Raw genomic sequence first — 20511 nt, forward strand, 5'->3', positions numbered from 1 at the left:
CTGAGTATGAGAGGTATTAATAATGACAGAGCCTCTTCTCTGGGCTTAGTTTCCTTATCTGCAAAATGGGATGAATAATAGTCCTTCCTGCCAGGGCTGTGGTGAAAATCAAATAAGAAGCTGTATACACAGCACTTAGGACAGTGCCCCGTACACAGGATGCTCAATGAAGGTGAACTTTTTTATGATTACTGTTGCTTCGTGCCAGGGACATACAGACATGATCCCATTTTATCCCCAGATTCACCCCCGGATGTGTCATGCTAGACACAGTCATTGGCTCAGGAACAGACATGTGGCCTAAGCCACACCAGTGAGAGCCTCCCCGGGGAATTTTACTAAAATTACCACGAAATAGGCTTCTTTCTTTTCTCTAGAGCTGCCAGATTCCATCTTTGTTACCGTGTGGAGACAACCCACCTGATAAAACAGTGTTCTTAATACAGTAAGAGAATTCGGATCCAGAGTCCAGTTCCAGCTCTGCCTTTCTGTCCATAGGCACGCATACTTCAGCTTCTCTGAGCCTCAATTTTGTCATGTGTAACTGGAGATACCAGCAGGATCTGTCTCAGTGAGTTGTGTCAGTGGAGACGATCTAGTCACCGTGATGCTGGGCACATGTTGCAGGCCAGACCCTCCTTAAACGCTGGGGATACAAGCAGTGAGTGAAACAGGTGGCAGTGCTCTCATGGAGCTTATAGTCTAAGGGGGATGGAAACAATAAAAACAGACCCATCCTGCAATGCCAAGTAGTGATCAGTGCCAGGAAGAAAGGAAAAGCAGGGTAAGTGGCAGAGGAGTTGCTTCTATTTTAAAAAAGGTGGTTCAGATAGATCTTTCTGAGAAGTAACATTTGAACTGATACCTGAAGAAAGTGAGGAACAGTCTTACTACGTCTGACAAGGACTGATCAGCAGGCGGGGGAACAGCAGATGTCGCGGCTCTAGGGCAGGACCTGCTCGATTCACGTTAGTAGCTTCTGACGTTTGACAGGAGGGCTGAGGACTGGCTTATATCACCTGGCACCTTCCCTCTCCAGTATTCCAAGCTCTGGCACTCACACTGACCTCAGTGGATAGCAGGTGCTTGAGAAGTAGTTGAGGGTGGGGATCGTGAATGAAAAGGAATTCTGATCCAGTCTGGGGCCACCTCTGTTAGGAGTGCCTTGCTCAAACCAGGGATGGAAGAGCCAACCAGAAGAGGAAGGACTTGAAAGCCACTGCCACCCTTCACCCACCCTCTTCGTTATCTCAGGCAGGGAAAAAGTAAATTAGGGCAGTCCCTCCTCCACACAGTGCCCCACGGACACTTGTTGCATATTCAACAATAACTTCAGCCACAAGTGCATATGCATGGCTATTTTAAAGTTCAAAGGAAACAATTTCCTTCAGTTTGGGGAGATCTGGTTCTTCTAACCAGGGTGGGGGGTGGGGGGTGGCAGAGAAAGAACCCTCCATCTGCTACTGTTGCAGAGTATAGCTCAACTAGGGGAGCCCTGCCACCGCACCCCTCATTTGGGCTAGATTATTTCAAGAGGCAGAAGTCTGAGATTCCCCCACTTGCTACTTTTACACCCCAACCCCCCACCCCATGTCCCTGGAGGAGCTTTGGGGAGCGAGGGGCAGGCTGCACAGCCAGGCTCCTGGAGGCGAGGCCCAGCCAAACCTTCTGGGACCCCACCTGGTGAACTCTGCCTTGGGTCTGACCTATTTTCTGGGAGAGAAAATAGAATATAGATTTAAATGCAGTGGTGCTCTGGAAAACTACAGGCCCAGAAGGGTGAGAAAATAAAACAGCAGGAGGGAGCTGAGGAAGTGCTGGCATGGGAGGGGATGCCACCTCCCCTGGCTCAACCCCATCTGGTTGTCAACTGCCTTTTCTTCTGCAATTTGCCCCCATTTTTTATCTACCAAAAATTGATATACACATATTTACACATTTATATTTCCTCTGATCCGTCCTGGACCTCAAAGTTGCTCCCCCATTCACAGACTCCTGGCTACGTTCCAGTAGCAGTGACAGACAGAGGGTGCTCTGGGGATGATTGCCTTGGAAGTTGGGAGGCAGCGAGGCATGGAGTTAAAAACCCCTAGCTGCACCCTAAGTCAGCTTTTCCTGTTGTGTGACCATGGGAAGGGTTGTTTTCTTAAAAAACAAAAAACAAAAAAACCTTGCCCTCTCATATATGAAGGGAATAAAATTACCAGCTAACATGGACTAAGGGCTTTCTATATGCCAGGCTCTGTTCTAAGCTCCTCATAACTACCCTAGGAGGTAGGAACTGTTATCACACCCGCTTTACAGATATGGAAACTGAAGCACATAAAACTCAGGTAACTGGCACAAAGTCTACACAGTGTGAAGGACCAGAACCTGAATCCCAGCAGTCCAGCTGTAGATCCTTCCTCTCTCTGCAGGCTCCTATGACCTGGCCGGAATGACATGCCTGCCCTCGAAGCTAGGATGGGGGTGGGGTGATCTCTACCAAACCATGGGGATTAAGGGTGGGGAAGGGGGTCCCCCAGAAGACAGCTGAGACTTGGTACAAAAAGAAAGGGAAAAGGATGCTGGATGGAAAATCTAGCAGATGGATACTGCTGAGGTTCTGATTGCCACCTATTCAACTTTCCCCTTCCCCCCACCCAACCTTTGCCATTTCAATCTGTTGGTCAGAATTGAATTCAGAGATTCAGGTCACTCATTTCTTAGAACAGTGGCCAGGTGATACCATCTCTCTTTTCCTCAGGTTGGACATAAATGCTTAGAACTGCCTCCAGCTTAATGCCACAGCCAGGAACTGAGCTTGGACTTTGACCTCTGGCTAAAGGAGGTTCTTCTTGGTGGCTTTGTTGCCCCACATTGGCATGAAGAGATCCAGTATTTTTAATGCACAGGAATAGAACTGGGCCATATTGAGGGTTCAGGAGATGGAAACTAAAGAAATAAAAATGGAATTTGTTTTGACCCCTGCTTCTGCTCACCCAGAACCTAATAGCAACCCCTTGCCCCAGTTCCAGCTGAGGGGCGGGAAGAGACCCAGAAGAAGGGGAGGGCTGGAGTAGACATCTTCATTCGCAAATAGAAGAGATGAACCCAAATCACCAAAAGAAATATGGCTTAATTCCTCTGGTCTCTTGGTGTTTCCAGGGAGCCATCTGGTCAACATTTTTTGGTGATTGTGTCTGTGGTAATTCAAACTGATAACAATCAGGCAGCTAACGTCTATGCAGTGTTTGCCATGTACTGAGTTAAGTGCTTTACAAGTATTTAATCTCATTTAATTCTCATAACACTGCCATCAGGGAGGCTGTGTTATTTTCCCATTCTATAGCTGAAGAAAACAACTCAGAAGTTCAATGATTGACCCAAGGCCATGGAGCAGGCCAGGATTTGAACCTGGACTATCTCCAAAATTTAGGATTGTAACTACATCGCCCAAATGGGCAACTTGCTGTCGAAAGGATTTTTGGGTTCCAAGGTGTCCTATCTCTCTTGGTCTTGGTGCCCCCGTAGAATGTGTTTCTGTGAACAAGTGTTGACACTTCCACCACTGAACTCCACCACATGGAAATAGTTTGATATCCTGTTTAATGAAGGGGTACCTTAACGACCACTATTCTAGGCAATCCATCAGTCACAGTTAATGGCTCTGCTTAGTTATTTATGCAGCATGTTTTCCCTTCCCACCTCTTCTATTTTGCCTCTTTTCTTCCTCCCTGCTGCTACTCCACCCCTAAATCTAACAACTCACCAGAAAACTTGGAAGGGGGTGTGGCTGAAGAATGATTCAGAGCTCTCTGTAAGTCTCATCAGGCAGATACAGCTTTCAGGGAAAAGAGGGTGTGGGCTGGAGAAATGCCCAGCTGTAGTGGGTTAGGCCAGCGCCTGGGTTTTCCTGGGGCAAGAGCCCTAAGGAGCTCGCTGGAGCTTTGCAAATCTGATTGCCGCAGATGAGAGACCCACAGGATAACCCGTGACTCCACCCATGGCGTAACTGGGAGGCTTCTCACCCTGCTTCCTCATGGCTTCAGGTGCTCCCTTTAACTTGCAAACTGAATTTGGGTCCCATATGCCCTGAGGGACCTGAGTTTCAGTTAAAAGAACATTGAGTCAAATGGGACTCAAGAGATCCAGGATCTTTTCTGGAATCTGTTTCCTGAACTAGCTGTGTGAACTTAGACAAGTCTCTCAACCTCTTTTATTCTCCATCTTAAATACAAAAATAATTAAATTAGATAACAGCTTTGGATGTCCCAGACCCACCATTCGATGATTCTAAATGAGTCACCCAGTGTGGCCTGGGTGGCCAGTGGTTTCCTGAAGCAGCCCTGCCCCTTCTCCTAAGCGGTAGTATATCTTCTCAGGTCAGGTCTAGGAGTCTCAGCAATGCTTTGCTGCTGCTGCTGCTGCTGCTCTTGGTTTGTCTTCCCAAGCATAGTTCTATTTTACATTTGAGGGTGGGAGGAGGAGATTGTATTCATGGAGAAGATGGGAGTGAACTGTTCTTCATTTTTGAAAGTTCATTGGTTTAATTCAAATGTCAATCTTCCCAGAGCTGAATGTTTATTTGTAGTTGTCACAAGTGATTTCAAATGGCAACTTCTGTCATTAATGATGGGGTGAAAAGCAAGGAGAAAAATTAAAGGGAGAGGCAGGATTTCAATTTGTGTGGCAGATGATCTGCTCACACGCAATCTCATGCACACCCCCCGCTGTCTGTGATGAAGAATGGGCACCGGGAACACTGTGGGGAGGGAAGGAATTATAAATGTTTTGTGACCTTGTGTCCTTCAGTCCTGTGTGGTGAATAACGGGACCACTTCCTCTTAATTCTTATGCCTCTTTTCCTTTGTTCCTCAAGCGAGTGGTTAACTATTATTTTTTTCTCCCTGTGGGGAAACCTTGCTTGACTTCATGTCTGTAGTGTCCTGTACCTGGTGGGGAGAAGGATTTGCTTGGGTATCGGTATGCAGAAATCAACCAGAATATTTTAACCAATATTCTTGCAGGAGTCCAGTCTGCTTGGCCCTTTGGAGCCCTATCTGATTCCAGAATGATGTCTTTCCGGACAGATGTGAAGCTCACCTCTCTTGCTACATGCACAGTGAAAAGGGAGCTTGGCCTCTCAGCTTGCATGGGTGGTTTTTGGGTGAAGGTAGAACTAAGTGCTCAGAGGCTGAGCAACTTTGAGGTCTTGCATGAACTTGATAGTCATGCAAGGACACCTTGCATCGTGTGTGTGTGTGCTGCTAACGTTCTTCTTCCTTTTTCTCCCCCTCTCTCTCCTCTCTCTTTTCCTCCCTTTGAAAATGCTGCCACAGACGTCAGTCAAGGTCCAGGTGAGTCTTTGTGTTTGCACAGCTGCCGTGAAAATTTCCCTCTGCCAGGTTGTGCATGGTTTGACTCTGAGTGAGACCTTTTCCTAGGGACTCTAAACAGAACAAAAATCTAAGTACATTGCATTTTCATTGATTTTGGTTTATAAGAAATGCCTTGAATTGATGGATTTGAATTGGCTTTGAAGAACCATTTTAAAACCAAAGGAATGTGACTTCCATGCTAATACAATTACTTTCTTCCGAGTAATATTTCTGGGTGAATCAGAGAAGTAGAAATTGAGCATTTTTTGAAAGATGTTTAAGAAATATTTTTAAAAGTTGTTCTTAGGATATGTATTCTCCAATTTAATGAGCATTTTTTGCCTTGTCTTCCATAAATCTACTTATTTCCTATAACTTCGTATGGTTGAAAGTTGAAGATACGACATACTTAGTATGAAAAATATGATGTGGGTGAAAGAAGGTTTCTTTCTTTTTATTCTAAGGGATGACTTGACTTTATCACAATGAAATTAGCAATATTTTCCCCCTGGTTATGTAATTAATACATGCTCACTGGTTGGGAAAAAAAAAGGTAATGGGGAAGAAAGAGAATGGTTTTTGTCAGTGGATAAATGGAAGAACCATCCTTCTGATGATTGTGCATTTCTCTTCAAAATGCATCCTCACCCAGAGTCCTAACTGTAAGCATCGTGTGTGTATGAAAACATACATGTGTACACAACACATATATAGACTCATATGAGAGGATACAAGCATTTCTAGATAAGAAGTGTCAGGTGATTTTAAATGGTTGGAGGCCATTCTTAACTGTTCAGAACTGAGTAAGAAGGATAACCCTACCAAATGAGAGGGGAGTATTGACTTTCTTAGATATTTTCATAAATATTTTTAAATGTAGTCTTTTTAACATTTAATTCTTATGGCATCAAGACAAGATAGGTATTGTTATATACGTTTTAACGCAAAGGAAATTTAGGGCCTGGCAAGTTAAGCAGTTTGTCCAAGGTCATAGGGCTTGTCAGCGGGAGCACTGGAATTTGAACTTGGGGCTTTCAGACTCCAAAGCCCATGCATACTCTGTTGGAATGTGCTGGGTCCCATCGTTGAATTTCTCTCCGCTTGAAGATCTCATAAGTATTTCCTAGTGGGACTATTGTTTATTTTTGCTCAGAGGTAATGTGACATTTGCTTTATTAGTAGCCCTTTCCCCAAATGAATGTATCCTTTATTGCTTTTGACTATATAAAAGAATCAACCAGACTTAAGTAGCGTTTCTGATCATTGATCTATATGGGATGTTACACAACATAAGAGGATAATCAGGTTATCCCTAGTGAATACGCAGGTTTCCCTGCCTCTATTTCCTTCTGCCTAACACCCACCTTTGAAAATAATTGGTGTTTGAACCAAAGCACAGGAAAGCATTTCCTAGGAAGATATCATTACATTTATTCTTTCTATTTAATAATATTTCAGTTCAGTCACTCACTCAACAAATAGTTTTTTATAGAGAACCTACAATGTACCAGGCACTGTTCTAGGCCCTAGGGATAAAACAGTGAACAAAATAGAAGAACATCCCTGACCTCATGGATCTTTTATTATAGATAGGGACAGACAAGAAACTAATATATGTAATATATACACACACACATTATATATTATATAATATATACTATACACACACACATATATATACACACATATTATATATAATACATAAATGTATATTACATATAATATTGCATCAGGTGGTAGGTGATAAGTGCTATGGAGAGAAATGAAGCAGGTAAAAACGAAGTTGCTAATTTATGAAGGGTGGTCCAGGAAGGCCTCTCTGCTGAGCTGATGTTTTCCAGGATACTTTAAGGAAGTCAGGGAGCAAGCCCAACACCAAAAGCTTTGTTTGTGAAAGTGCCACTTGGCCCACCCCCTTCCTCTTCCTGGTTCACAGCAGGAATGACCCAGGGTGTCCACTTAGACTTATGCCCAGCACGGCGGCTCCCAGCTCACGGTATGCATGGGGATCAAAATCCAGTCTGCATTTCGTCACATCTGCACCTACAGGGCTGCCTCTGACCTGGGGGTACCCCCTTCTGATTCTCACAAAGGCGCCGTGCTGGTCCTGGTGGGGTGGAACGCTGTGGACCCAAAGGCTCCCCTCCATCTCTTCACAGGGGTGGAGGTCAGTGGGTGACCCTACCTTAAAAAACAGCAAGTATCACCAGCACAACACACGCTGTCTCAATTTCACGGCCGTTATCTCACTTTATTCTCTTCATAGCCCTCTGAGGTGTATTGCCTGAGCCCCATTTGTCTTCTAAGGAAGTTGAGGCTGGGAGGTTAAGTGCTGTGCTGTGGTCACCCGGTCACTGAGCAGCAGGGCCACGTGTGGGGTTCCAGGCTGACTCCCAATCTTGGCACTCTCCATCCTTCCCTTGAGGTGTCAAGAGCTGATACCAATCCTGTCATCCCACTGACCCTTTGCTTTGGTTGTGCTTTCTGAGCCTGAAGCCAGTCACTGGTCCAGAAATTTCCCCCGTGGTCCTGGACGTGGCAGGAGGCAGCCTGTGCTGCCCGGCCCTGGCTGAGGTCAGCGGCGGGCTCCCACTCTCTCAACCCCTGGCCAGGCAACCTGGAGCCAGCAGTGCTGTGGCTCTGAATCAAGAGACCTTTAGTGGTTCTGTGATGGCTTTTTCCTTCCCCGCAGGAAGACAAATTGGGGGTTTTATGAGCTAATGTAACTGTTTATCCAGGGGCCATAGAAGACTGTAAAGGGACAGTTGATTAATTGATTAATTTTACACGTTGAGGAGATTGGTTAGAAGTAACCCTACTGTAAAATGCAGTCAGAGATGGGGCCTGGCATGCAACACCTTTCCCAAGGTCCAGGATTTGGGCTGGAGACTCGGAGACAGTGTCCTGGACACGTAGGAGAAAAGGCGCAGGCGATACTTCGCTGGACTTCCACGTGGGAAAATCCACAGCCCCCGCTCCTAGTCCGCGGGCAGGAAGTTCAAGAGAATAAAGTAGCAACAGGCATTTGCGGTGTGCTGGCCTGAAGGAGGTGAGAGACACTCAGCTCGGATGCCTCCCAGGCCTGCTCTTACTTACCTATTCACATCAGTCCCTCTGGTCAAGTGTTACCATCCTCACTCGAGAAGAGGAACAGGAGACGCAGAGAGGTTCCAGTAACTGCTCACAGCCGCCAGCTGCTAGTACAAACCCAAATCTCAGATCTGTCTGCCACCAAAGCCTGTGCCCTTTTCTTCGAAACCCTGGCATTTCCAAGGCAGAGTTGTGGGCCAGGGGTGCACCTTATCTGTGTCTGCATTCCCAACTCTGCATTGTTGTGGCACTATAGTCGGGCCTCAACAATATTTACTGAGCAGAAGGTGTGGCCGTAAGCACCAGGGCAGTGTGGGTCTAAGGGTCCCAAGTCATGTTGGAGCTCAAATCCTGTCTAAGGATTGTGACTCTCTTACTCCTCAGAGGAGGAAATGGAGGCCCAGGGTGGGGAAGGGACATCCAAAAAGCCACGTGGCCCAGCAGGGATTCCTGTCAGGTGCTTATCCTGTGCTCCTGGCCCATGAGGATTTGTCACTGGGCTGCCTATGGGGCAGGAGTAGTCCATCCCAGCCGTGCTGAACTGTGTCCACTCTCAGCCCTCTCCCCACTTCCCGTGTGTTCTGGAACTCTCTGCCAAGGGGAGAGGAAGTCCTTTGGAGGTGAGGAAGAGGGTGGGGTCAAGGGAGGACCTAGGAGGCAGGGGACAGTGCTTGGGCCTGGGGTTGTGAGGCCACTGCCACCCCTTCCCAGACAGGTCTCCCTCCAGGCCAGGGTTGAGGGTGGGTGGCTGTTGACGGTGCTCCAACGACAGCTCCTCTCCTCAGAAGGGATAATTTCTCAGGCTCTGCCTGCTGATTAGAGCTGGAATTTAAATGAATAACTGTGACCTTGTGGAAGTGCCCTAGTTATTCAGAAGCCTGATGAGGAAATAGGCCTCTTGCTTCGGTCCATCAGAGCCCTGGCAGGCGCAGGAGGAGGGGGCTTCGGTCTGCTGTTGCCATAAGTACCCAAGAACGCCGGCCTTCCCTCAGATGTCCCTCTGCTGCTCTCCATCTCTGCCCCTCATTGTCTCCCCTCCAGTTGAAGCCATTTCAGTGCTATCCTTGGAGGGCAGACCTGCTGATTTATTCTGAGCCCTGCCCTGTCTTCAGGGAGTCCCTCAGTCCAGCCTGAGGGACACTGTTCTGCACCCAAAGCCAAGAGGCAGCACCTGCCATGTCTGACCTGTGTTTATAGACACAGAGGTCTTCATCTCCAAGCTGGCTGCTCCAGGAGGCGACCCACAGGACCAGCAGCATCAGCCTCACCCAGAAGCCCATTAGAAAGGCAGGATCTCAGGCTTCACCCCAGACCTGTGAAGTCAGAACCTGCATTTGCCCAAGACCCCCAGAGGTCTGCCCATTAAAGTTGGAGACATGCTGACCTAAAATTCCCAGCCTCTCTTCACCTCTGGGGACAACAGAGCTGTGTTTACTGAGGAAGGTGCTGCCCGCCTGGCTAAAGCCCTAGTCCTCATCTCTTCTGCCTGACACAGAGTGAAACATCCGCTTTCTGGGTTGTTAGGAGCTAAGAGGGAGAACGAGGTTAGGGAAAGGAGAGGGAGTGGACACTTGGTCTGGACAGCTCACTGTTCAGGCATGTCCCATATAAAAGTTTACATGCCATGAGGCAAGAGAGCTGCCCGCTTTCACATGACCTTGAGCTAAGGATGATTTTTTCACTTTTTAAATAGTTAAAAGCAATCAAAAGAAGAATAATTTGTAATGCAAAAATTTTGTGAAATTCAGATTTCAGTGTTCGTAAATAAAGTTTTACTGGAATGCAGGCATGCTTGTTCATTTCTGTATTGTCCACAGCTGCTCTGCAAAGGCGGGGTGCAGCACAGACCCGACGGCCGGCAAAGCCTAGCAGATTTACCATCTGGCTCTTTACAGTGAAAGTTTGCCACTTCTGGGTTAGGGCACAGGCTGGGAACCAGATGCCTGGGTTGACATCCTGCCTCCATCCCAGGACCAGTGTGGCCTGTTCAGATGACCTTTCCTTTGTGGGCCCTATTTTCCTCATCTATAAAATGGGGACAGTAAGTACCTACCTTACAGGGCTGTTGTGAAGATTCTGTGAGCTCACACATGTCAAGTCTTTAGAACAGTGCCTGGCACGTAGTAAGCAATTAGCTATTATTATAAGTTATCTTGTTTGATCCTTTCCACACGGGCTTCCATTTTACAAATGAAGACAGGCTCAGAGAGGTTTAAAAACAAAAGAAACGTTCTTTTGCCTGTGTGTTGGTCCCTCTGATTATTCAGAGGCATGACCCCCGGCTGCGCTGCAGACCCCTCTAACACCCCTGCTGTTCTCTTCTTGTCGCTCTCTCTCCCATCCGTCCTCATCTTTATGCTTCCAGTGAAGCGGTCCCTCAAACTTAGATCAAGTCCACCATTGCTTTCAAGTGAGGCCAAGAAATCCCAGTAAGAGGGCGGAAAGGGACTGATACTTATAGAGGACCCACCATGCGCCAGGTCCTTATGTCTTCATGGGTGAAGAACCTTGGGCTCCAAAACATTGTATCCTTCGCCCAAGGCCAGAAGCAAGTATGGTAGGTTATCAGCATTTAAATCCAGATCTGGGATCTCTGCTTTGCCATTCTGCCTCCCTCTGGTTCTGTCATTTTCCCCAGGAGCTGTGTGGCCTTGGGTAAGTCATTAACCTATCTGGGCATCAGGCTACTTTGAATCAGAGGACCTCTCAGGCTCCTTCCATTCTGAGGATCTGTGATTTGGCCATCTAACTGAGACACCTTGGGGAGAAGGATTCAGGAAAATGCCTTCCCCTCCATTACCAAAGTCTGACAGCTCCTCACTCCAGTGGTACCCGTTATATATTTTGTCTTTTCTTTCCTATTCTTTTGGGCAATAGTCCCACTTACTTTTCTTCCTTATTTATTGGGAAAAGCACCTGACATTTATTGAGCTTGTATTTTGAGCCAGGCACTGATATGCTAAGATTTTGCATGCATCGGTTAATTCTTTTGACATGCCCAGGAGGTAGATTCTGCATTAGACCCATTTCACCCAGGAGCAATCTGACACTCAGGGATGTTAACTGAACTCACCAGTCCCACTCAGTAAAAAGTGGTGGAGCAGGATGCAAACCCTGGTCTGTCTGGCCCTGGAGATGTCTCATATGGAGTTCCACCAGGACGTGCCCCCGACAAAGGTACAATCCGTTTGACTACTGTGCGATCCCAGCCTAGAACAGTGCCAGTACATTGTAGGCATGGAATAAGCACTTGCTCAATGAATAAATAGTGCTGAGGACTCAGCTCTTTGTTTTACCCAACACTCCTTTGAAAAACAGTCTGCTTTTTTATTGGGGTTCACCCTGAAACAGAAAGTAATTAAACCAGTGTTTATTCAGTGCCCATCTTGGGCTCAGCCCAGTCGGGGATGCAGGCTGCAGGGAAATCCACCACTGCTGTGCATAATTGGATTGGAAGGGGGCCCTTGGCTGGGCTAACAGTGCTCAGCTCCCAGCCAATTGCCCGGCTGGGGCCCGGAAAGACACCCTTGGCTCCCGTAGCTGCTCTTGATGAGTAAGTGTGAGTAAGGAGCTGCTTCCCAGTGTGCCTCCAGCTTCGGCTAACTCAAGGAAGATTACTAGGCCTTGGTGCCTTTTTCTAGAGCCTTTAAAAATCGCCTCCTTTACTGTCTTGTCTTGGCAAAGCAGACTCACTGGAGTGCTGGTTATGGTCCCAGTTTGCTTCTCAGTTCTGGAAGGCAAGGGCAGAGTTAGAGCTGGAAAAACCACTGAAGTGATCCTCTAGTCTCCACAGGATAGTACTGCCCCTCCCCATGGCCCTGCCAAATGTGTAGGACGGGTATTTGTTGCTCCAATGAGGGGGCATTGGTGGCATTTAGGAGGAAGGGGCAGTGAATGCTAAATGTGCTGTAACATATAGGAGACTCTCATCCAAAGACTGTGCTGCTCAAAATGCCACTGGCGAGACCAAAGAGAAACTATCCCAGACCAACTCCTTCTTTGGACAGGAAAGGAAACAGGCCACAGAACTTCCATGTAACTCAGCTAAGTCACACAGCCTGTTATTGGCAGCCTCGGAGACCCTCCCAGTCTGGAGACTTGCCTAGGAGGCTCTGAAAAGGGCCTGGCTAAGCTAGTCAGTTTGCGGGGCTAGGCCTCAGGAGTAGTGGGGCGATGGAATGCGGCTGGTGCCCTTGTGGGGCCAGTCAGCTAACTGTGACCGTGGAGGGAGGCATCTGAGGATGCCTGGGCAGGCAGCCTGCTAGACCAGCCAGCTTACTGGAGAAATGATGTTGGCAAGAGATGGGGGTCGTAGGGGACACAGAGTGAGCCTAGATATACCAGTCTCCTGGATAATGACCGCAAGCTTTCGAACCCTCCCTATGTGCCATGCCAAGTGCTAGTCATACATGGTTGCACAGTGATCCTCAGAAAGCATTTTACAAGTGAGATGCAGATATTTTACAGGAAAAAGGGCACAGAATAAGTTAACTTGCTCGAAATCCCACAGTTAGTAAGAAGTGGAGCTGGAGTTTGAATCCAGGTTTTGGATAATTTAGAGTGGTAGTTTGCAAAGTCTGGTAATCATCAAAATCACCTGGAGAGCTAATGAATGAGATCCAGGCTCATCAAGGTGATCTGATGTGACCAAAGTTTGAGAACCAGTGTTTCCAAGGAAAGTGAAGGGATTTGAAAGCTTCAGCATCAGCCACTGTTTTATACCCTCCATAAATTAAGGGAGGGGAGTGGGTGGGGATGAGGAGGTGGAAAGGAGAATGGGACGAATGATCCCTTTTTGTCTGAGCTCCGGTGGCACCTTAGGTCGTGGGATAGCAGAGGCCTCATCATTATACACTATACCATAGCCAGCTGGGTATTAACCCCTACATGCTCACATCGGCCACCATGGGCTCTTGAAGGACAGGGAGTCCCTTACTCTTTGAAAACAGAAACTTATCCATGCCTGCATCCCCACTACCTGCCATATTGTATGTGTTCATAAATTTTGCATTTTGGAGATGGAAAGGACCCAAAAGGTTGTCAAGATTCTCTGTGCACCTTATTTTTGAGTCTCTTCATAAGAGTTTATTCAGACTCAGCTTGAACCCCTACACTGATGAGAAACTCTGCTCCTTTAGGCATTCTAACACACTGAGTGTTCCTTTATTCTGAGTCACCATAGGTTTCACCACCTGTGTTGCTTCCAGCCCTTGGGGACACACAGAATAGATCTAATTACACTCCCAGTGTTTGAAGACAGGGCTTTTGTCTTCAAGGGTTTTCCTTTCTAAAGGCTAACACATCTCCAGTTTCTCTGGGCATTCTCATACAAGGCTTTGAGTTCTTTCATCCAGATCATTGTTTTCTGAAAAATTACATTTTTTGGTATCCTTTCCAAAGAAGAATGCCCACACCACGTACAGTATTATGGACATACTGCAACCAGATGGTTATAGAGGGGTCCCATTGCTCCCTTTTCCTAAACTCTCTACATCTATTAACAGCAGCACCAAACACCTTACTTCTTTTTTTAATGACTATAGTATTAAATTGAACTTAAAGTCACTGAAAACCTTCACTATTCTGTGTGCACTGCTGCTAAGCCATTCCTCTCTCTTTCCTGCACTGGTGCAATTGATTTATTTGACTTAATCTTGGGACCTTTCTTTGATTTTGTTAAATTCAGCCCTAGATTTTTAAAATACAGCACACTGTGGTCTATTTGGATAGAGTTCTTTCATCTGGCACAACTGCTATCCCTTCCAGCTTCCTGTCATTCATGAATGAAGAGGTATGTTAGAGATGTTCGTGACGGCTGGAGAGCAAGGACTTCCTCTTCTTTGGCAAGAGTCTTGTCTAGAAGCCACAATTGCTGATCCTCTAACCCTTGGAGTGACAAGCGTGACTGCCTTTGTCTCTCCTCCTTCCACAGTATTCATGAACGAGGAAACCGTCCTCCTCGGTCCCCTGCTAAAGAGATGGAATAGATGGGGGAGGTACTATAGACATTCCTTCCTCTTCCCTGTGGCGATGCCTTACGGACGCCATTGGCGATTCACGGGTGCCACTGAAGGAATACTTTCTGTTCAGTCCAGCTACCATGCTATAAGAATGAAGCTGGTCTAGAGGCAGATAGCGAGTGGACTAGTACAGTTACATCCTACTAAGGGCTTAGTGGTGAGGATGGAATGTGTTGGCCTTGTGGAAGGGCAAACCCAGAGGCTGGGATCTGGGTGGCACCTGCCTTGGAGAAATAGCAACACGCTCCCTTCTGGAAACCATCACTGACATCAGTCCAACTATTCACTTTATTCCCCAGTACTGGGCAAGGCTAATGGAAAACCCAAAATCATACATGTGAATGGCTGATCTTCCCAAGGGTCCATTCCTGATTGCTGCTGGGTGATTTGTTGAAGCCTTGTTTCATGCCTACCTTTTTGATTATGGGTAGTGTTCTCAGGGTATCTGTTTGAACCATTTAAAATTATCAGTTTTGTAGGTCAAATCAAAACCTGTCGAATACCAGCAATTCCATGTGGTACAACCCAGTAAGTGGTTGCTTGGCCTCTTCTTAGATCATCTTGGTTCACAGAGACTCTACATCTTAGAGGTGGAATGGATATTTGGTAGTTATCTTCTAAAACCCTACTTTGACTCTTTTCTATGGCATTCCAGCAAGTGAAACTTCCCGAGTTACTCCCCCACTTCATCTTGCCGAATGTGCTTGCTCCTTCATCGTGCACGTGCAACTTTCAAAACGTTTCAAGGCACCTCTCACGTCCTCATCCAGCTCTCTCCTGTTTGGGCTGTACGCAGCAGTTCCTCCAGCCGTTCTACATGTGACATACTTTTAGACCTCTGACCATTCAATTATTCTCCTTTGGACATTCTCACTTTGTTAATGCCTCTCCTGATGTATGGCAGTCTTCTGTGAACCAAAACCCGGGGTTTGGTACAGTCAGTGCTTGAGAAGAGGTGGGACTATTCACTCCTTTTTGTTTGTGATTTGTAGGGGCGGGGATGGCAGGTAGGAGGTTATGCTTAAGTGCCACAATTTACATTTGTCCCTTAAAATTAAATTTCTCCTTTGCCTGCTTACATCTTTTGGACCCTGATTCCAGTACCTGATGAAATAGCTATTCTTTTCAGCTTTAGTTCATTACAACCTCCAGACAGCATACCATGAATATTCTCAGCCAATTCATTGATCAAAATGCTGAGCAGGCCTAGGGTCTGCTGTGAGCCACTGGGGAACCCCAGGTAGGACAAGGAAACTGAAGTCCATGATGAAGGTCAGGGAGTTGCCTGCAGAAGGGCTGGTCTGAGGCACGACTGTGGAACTAGGTGGAGGTTTCCTTCCAACCCCACCTCTTCCTTTTAAGCATCCTTCTCCCCCAGTCCCAGCCCATGCCCTGCATCCTCCCCTTATGCCTTCCCTCCTGCCCATGGTGGCAGACTTCCTCAACCTGTGACTGCATGTCTCCATCCTTCCTTTATTCACACGTCCACATGCCACCCCTGTCTTTGAAGAAAGATCTTAAGCTTGGCTTCCCAGGACAGTGTCAGTGACTGAGAGTCTGAGTTTGGCTCATGTTCAGATTTGCATTTTAATGAGGGAAATGGCTTAATAACTCCAAGAAATGACCTGGGAAAGGAAAAGCTCCCTATTTTAGTTGAATCTAAGGATGAGGATTGAGTAGAGGGAGATAGTGGCCACTTATTTAAAAGGGCTACCCCAGTGCTTCTTAAATCACGCTGCACCAGGGTTGTAAGTGAAGTTGAATTAATGTCCAGAGGCTATTTTCTGTTCCTGAATTCTCCAAGACGTGTCTCCTCCCTTCTCCACCAGCACTGAAGTAGACAGGATAGCTAGTGTCATGGTTACCACCCAGCCTGGAGGATCCATCTGCTGGCTAGAATCTACATTTCACCCCTTACTACGTAGTAGGGTCTTGGTTCTAGGTCCTGTAAAATCAGAATTATGGCAATGCCTTTCCTGTAGCTATGTATCTAAAGACATGACACATAGCCATACCTTGTCTATAGTAACGGGCAACAGATATTAGCTACTGTTGTAATTTTTACTAAAGTAACTGAATTCCCTTTATTTTAAGTGCTTAAAATGGTAAGATATGTATTTCTTCTTTCCCCTTCTCTCTTTTCCAAATTCCTGGTTACCCTGCAGGCTTGGTTGTCACTTGTGGCTTCTCTCTTAGATGTCAGGCCCCACCCCCCACCACCTTCACCATCTCCTTAGTTCCTCCGGAAACGTCGGGTGAATGTTTCCATTACCTTCTGATTTTATGTAATTACTCTTTTAAAAAGTACTTGTGGCTTCATAAAAATTCAACGTTGGCACTTGGCACTTATGGCAATTAGTGACATTTCATTTCTCTACTTTAGTATGGAGAAAGAGATGATATGTGTGGATTTTACATGGGGAGAAAAGTTATCCTGAAAGTGAATGAGAGAAAAGTCTTGGCAGAGGTAATCTGCTTTTTTTTTCACTCTGAACTTTTTCTTCCGTGGGTGACTTCCTCCCCTGAAATACTTTCCCCAGTTACCCAGCCAGAGTGAAGGAAGGAAGGATGGATCGAAAACCATCTGAAGGGAGTGGGATATTATAGGTTTGAGGGGGAGACAGTATTAGCTTAAATGATGGAGGCCTTCAACTTCTGGCCTGGTTCCTGAACATTGTGTGTCTTCCTCTCTCCTATTTCAGTAAATGGTTTCTATTCTCTATATTAGTCATTTTCACGACAGGCTTCATGATGGCCACTGCTGCTTACAGATGACTTTTCTTTCGTAGCCATTTCCATTCTCCCAAGCTGCAAAATCAGCTATCTCCATGGGGATTTTTCCAAAGGGTGTAACATAATTTAGAGGGCCATACGTATGTTTTGCATATTATCTACATATGATTTGCAGTCTGTTCTAAGGCAGTTTCAACTTTGTATGCCTTACCTACTGGAGATCTCTTTCGAAATCTTCTTGTTCTTGTGTGGACCCTGAGAACCTGTGCACCACAGATGGATGGGCACAAGAGGGGAGGGATATAGCACTAGAGAGAGGGAGGAGAAGGGTGAAAAATATCAGAGATCTTCTTGAGAACCAGAACGGTCCCTAGGGTAGCACTTTGTTGGTGTGTGGCATCTAGATAGGAGACATTTCAGCTGCTTTCTCGTTTTTGTAATTATTTTTAAAAAGGCATTGCAGTTCCATAAGAATCCTGCATTGAAAATTCTCAATGTCTTGACTATCAAAGGCTCATCCAAGTTCCCTACCCTCCTCCATTAGGTGAACTTTTATGGAGCTGGCTTTTGAATCTTCACTGGAGATCAGTTCTAATCCAGAGCCGATGGTGCAATTGTTTTGGAAAGATGTGGTCCCCTGGCTTCCCTGAGTCCCCTGTTCCAGCCCATGTCTTTTAGCAGCCCTTGAACATCAGGCTCAGATTAAATGCCTAACTCCAAACCCAGCCAGGTGCTATTCCCAGGGCTGGCTATGTGGTCCAGGGAGATGCTGCTGGCCCTCGCTTTCTGAGGTTGACAAGAAGGCCGATCTTCACTCCCTGCCCAACTCCCCACTTCTTCATCCCCATTAACACACCGCCAGCATAGATTGCTTTTCCTTCCTTGCTAATTATATACTTCTCAGTTAAGATTTTTTGAGCATTATTTTTCTGTATCTGTATTGGAAAGCCATATAGTTCCTTTTTTTTTTTGAATATAAGATTTTACTTTAATGTGAATATGCATGAAAAAAAAATAAACCTCCAGATATTTTAATATTCCCCATCCCTCCCAGATTAAGACTCAGCTCTCTGGCCCATTTTTCTTTGAGGATTCATTCACTTACATGGGCAAAGACCCTCTCTTCCATGATAACACTTTTCTATTTGTCCTAACTTTCTGGTAGACCTTAGTCCTATGTTGTTAAATGCACCCTAGACATTTTTGCTTGAGTGATTCTTCTGTTTCTTCAACTCCTCATGCCTAAAACAGAAGTCATTATTGCCCTCGTTCCAAATCCATCTACCAAACCCAACCCACCTTCCTATTTCTGACAATACTTCATTCAGTCTCCCCTCCATTCCTTCCCCGAAGCATCTCATCGGTCTCCCAAAGCCTGTTGAATCCTCTTTTTCCCTTTTCCTTCCTGATGCCACGATACTCATTTAGGCCCTCTGCCTATGACTGATCTTTCTCCCTCTGTCTCTTTTCCCTCTAATCCATCCTGTCCACACCATTGCCAAAGCAATCTTCCTCAACATCATTTTCCCTGGGTCGTTCTCTTGCCAACTAACCTTCAGTGTCTCCCATCAGCTGCAAGATCAAGTCCATCTTCTTTAGCTTGGAAACTCAAGGCCTTCATACAATGGTTCCATACTCCCATCCTTAAGATCACCTTTTACTTTGTCCTCATATGAACTATTTATATGTGTTCAACTGTTATTTGTACAGCATGTATTGCATAGCTACCATGTGCCTGGAAGCATCCTAGATGCTCTGGAAAGTTGACAGGGAAGTCCTTACAAATGCACCTTGTGGTCTTGGGACTGGCACTGCTACCTGGAATGTCCTCCATCTCTTTAAATCCTAAACCATCTTTCAAGACATATTTTAAATCCTGCTTTCCTCCGGAAACCTTTGCTGTGCACCCAGGGCCCTCCTCACAGTCCTACGGTCTTTACTGTCTGAATTCATCATTTGGCACTTAGCAATTACCCATCATGCATTCCTCATTCACCAAACACACACTGAACACCTACTGTGTGTCAGGCACTAAGCTTTGTGTTGCCTCACACATCAGTATATTTTTATAGCATATTAAAAATAGCAACAATGACCCTTATATAGCCTTTACCATGTATAGGCACAGCTTTACATATTTTCATTTATTTAATCCTCAAAACAACCCATGATTTTGGCATGATAATTATCCAAATTTTACAGATGCAGAAGTCAAGACACAGAAATGTTCAGCAACTTTCCTAGGGTTACAAGTTAGAAAGTAACGAAGGTGGGATTTGAATCTGGCTCGGAAGTCCTTGACCTTAACCTCTACACTTCACTGTCAGGTACCGCTATATATATCATATGTGTGTTTGTGTAAATATAAACACACACACACCTTCCGAGCCAGACTCAACTCCTAGAGGTCGGCAGCTGTGTATCATGCTTGTTTGCATCCCACTACCTTATGCAGCCTTTACAATACGGTAGTGCTTTTGTTTGATTGTTGGTTTTCCCATTCACTTTAGGGGGGGACCTGAGGTTTTTTTTGCAGCAATAGGAGTGTTAGGGGATGAGAGGGGGGAGAAACAGACTATTACAATAGACCTGGACCCTCTGGAATTCTTGGTTTCTTGGCATAACTCTGCAAGCTTAGGGGATAGGTTTGTACAAGAGAAGATACTAATGTAAAAGCTCTTGGAAGTGGGGTAAAATCCCCTTCTTAGAAAGCAAAATAAGACTTAAACCACATTATGGTTACACAGCTTCTCTCCTCCCTCATGCTATTTCCTGTTATAGTTGTTTATATTTGCTTTCCTTTATTGCCTGCAAAAACCAAAGTTTTGACATCAGGATGCCCGATTTGCATTCCTGGCCTAATATTTCTATTTAAGAATTTTTTTTTATAAAATGAAAAATGTACATTTTATTCGAGTCACAATACTACAACTACATATGTATGTAGCTTAATAAAACCTGATAAGTTCATATATAAATTTTAAAAACACAGGTGGTAGGTATTTGCATTTTAAAAGGATTCTTCCTTTTACAAAAGGATCCACTGCAGGGTTCCATTAAATATCCAATTCCTCTTAGTGCATTTATCATACAATTTAATTTACCAAAATTTGATTTATATGTCACAACCACAAAGGTGGTTGATGGAGGTGGTCCATGAAACACACTTTGGGAAACACAGCTTTAAAGAAACACATGTGGTACAGAAAAAGAGACCAACTGTAGGGGCTTTTCCAGGGCTTCCGATACCCTCTTACTGCCAAGGGTTCTGCTTCCTCTCCATGTGGTAAATTTTTGCTCTCCCTTCT

General features: G+C 45.7%; 1 protein-coding gene across 1 annotated transcript in view; it reads left to right on the forward strand.

The window, feature by feature from the left end:
* NRXN3 (neurexin 3) overlaps positions 1-20511 on the forward strand; it is a 1622198-nt gene that overhangs the window by 241093 nt on the left and 1360594 nt on the right. Inside the window, exon 4 of the mRNA XM_032482446.1 lies at positions 5322-5339. Coding sequence (XP_032338337.1) covers positions 5322-5339 — 18 coding nt within the window. The remainder of the gene's footprint in view (positions 1-5321; positions 5340-20511) is intronic.

The sequence above is a fragment of the Camelus ferus genome, chromosome 6, assembly GCF_009834535.1.
Source record: "Camelus ferus isolate YT-003-E chromosome 6, BCGSAC_Cfer_1.0, whole genome shotgun sequence".
Lineage (NCBI taxonomy): Eukaryota > Metazoa > Chordata > Mammalia > Artiodactyla > Camelidae > Camelus > Camelus ferus.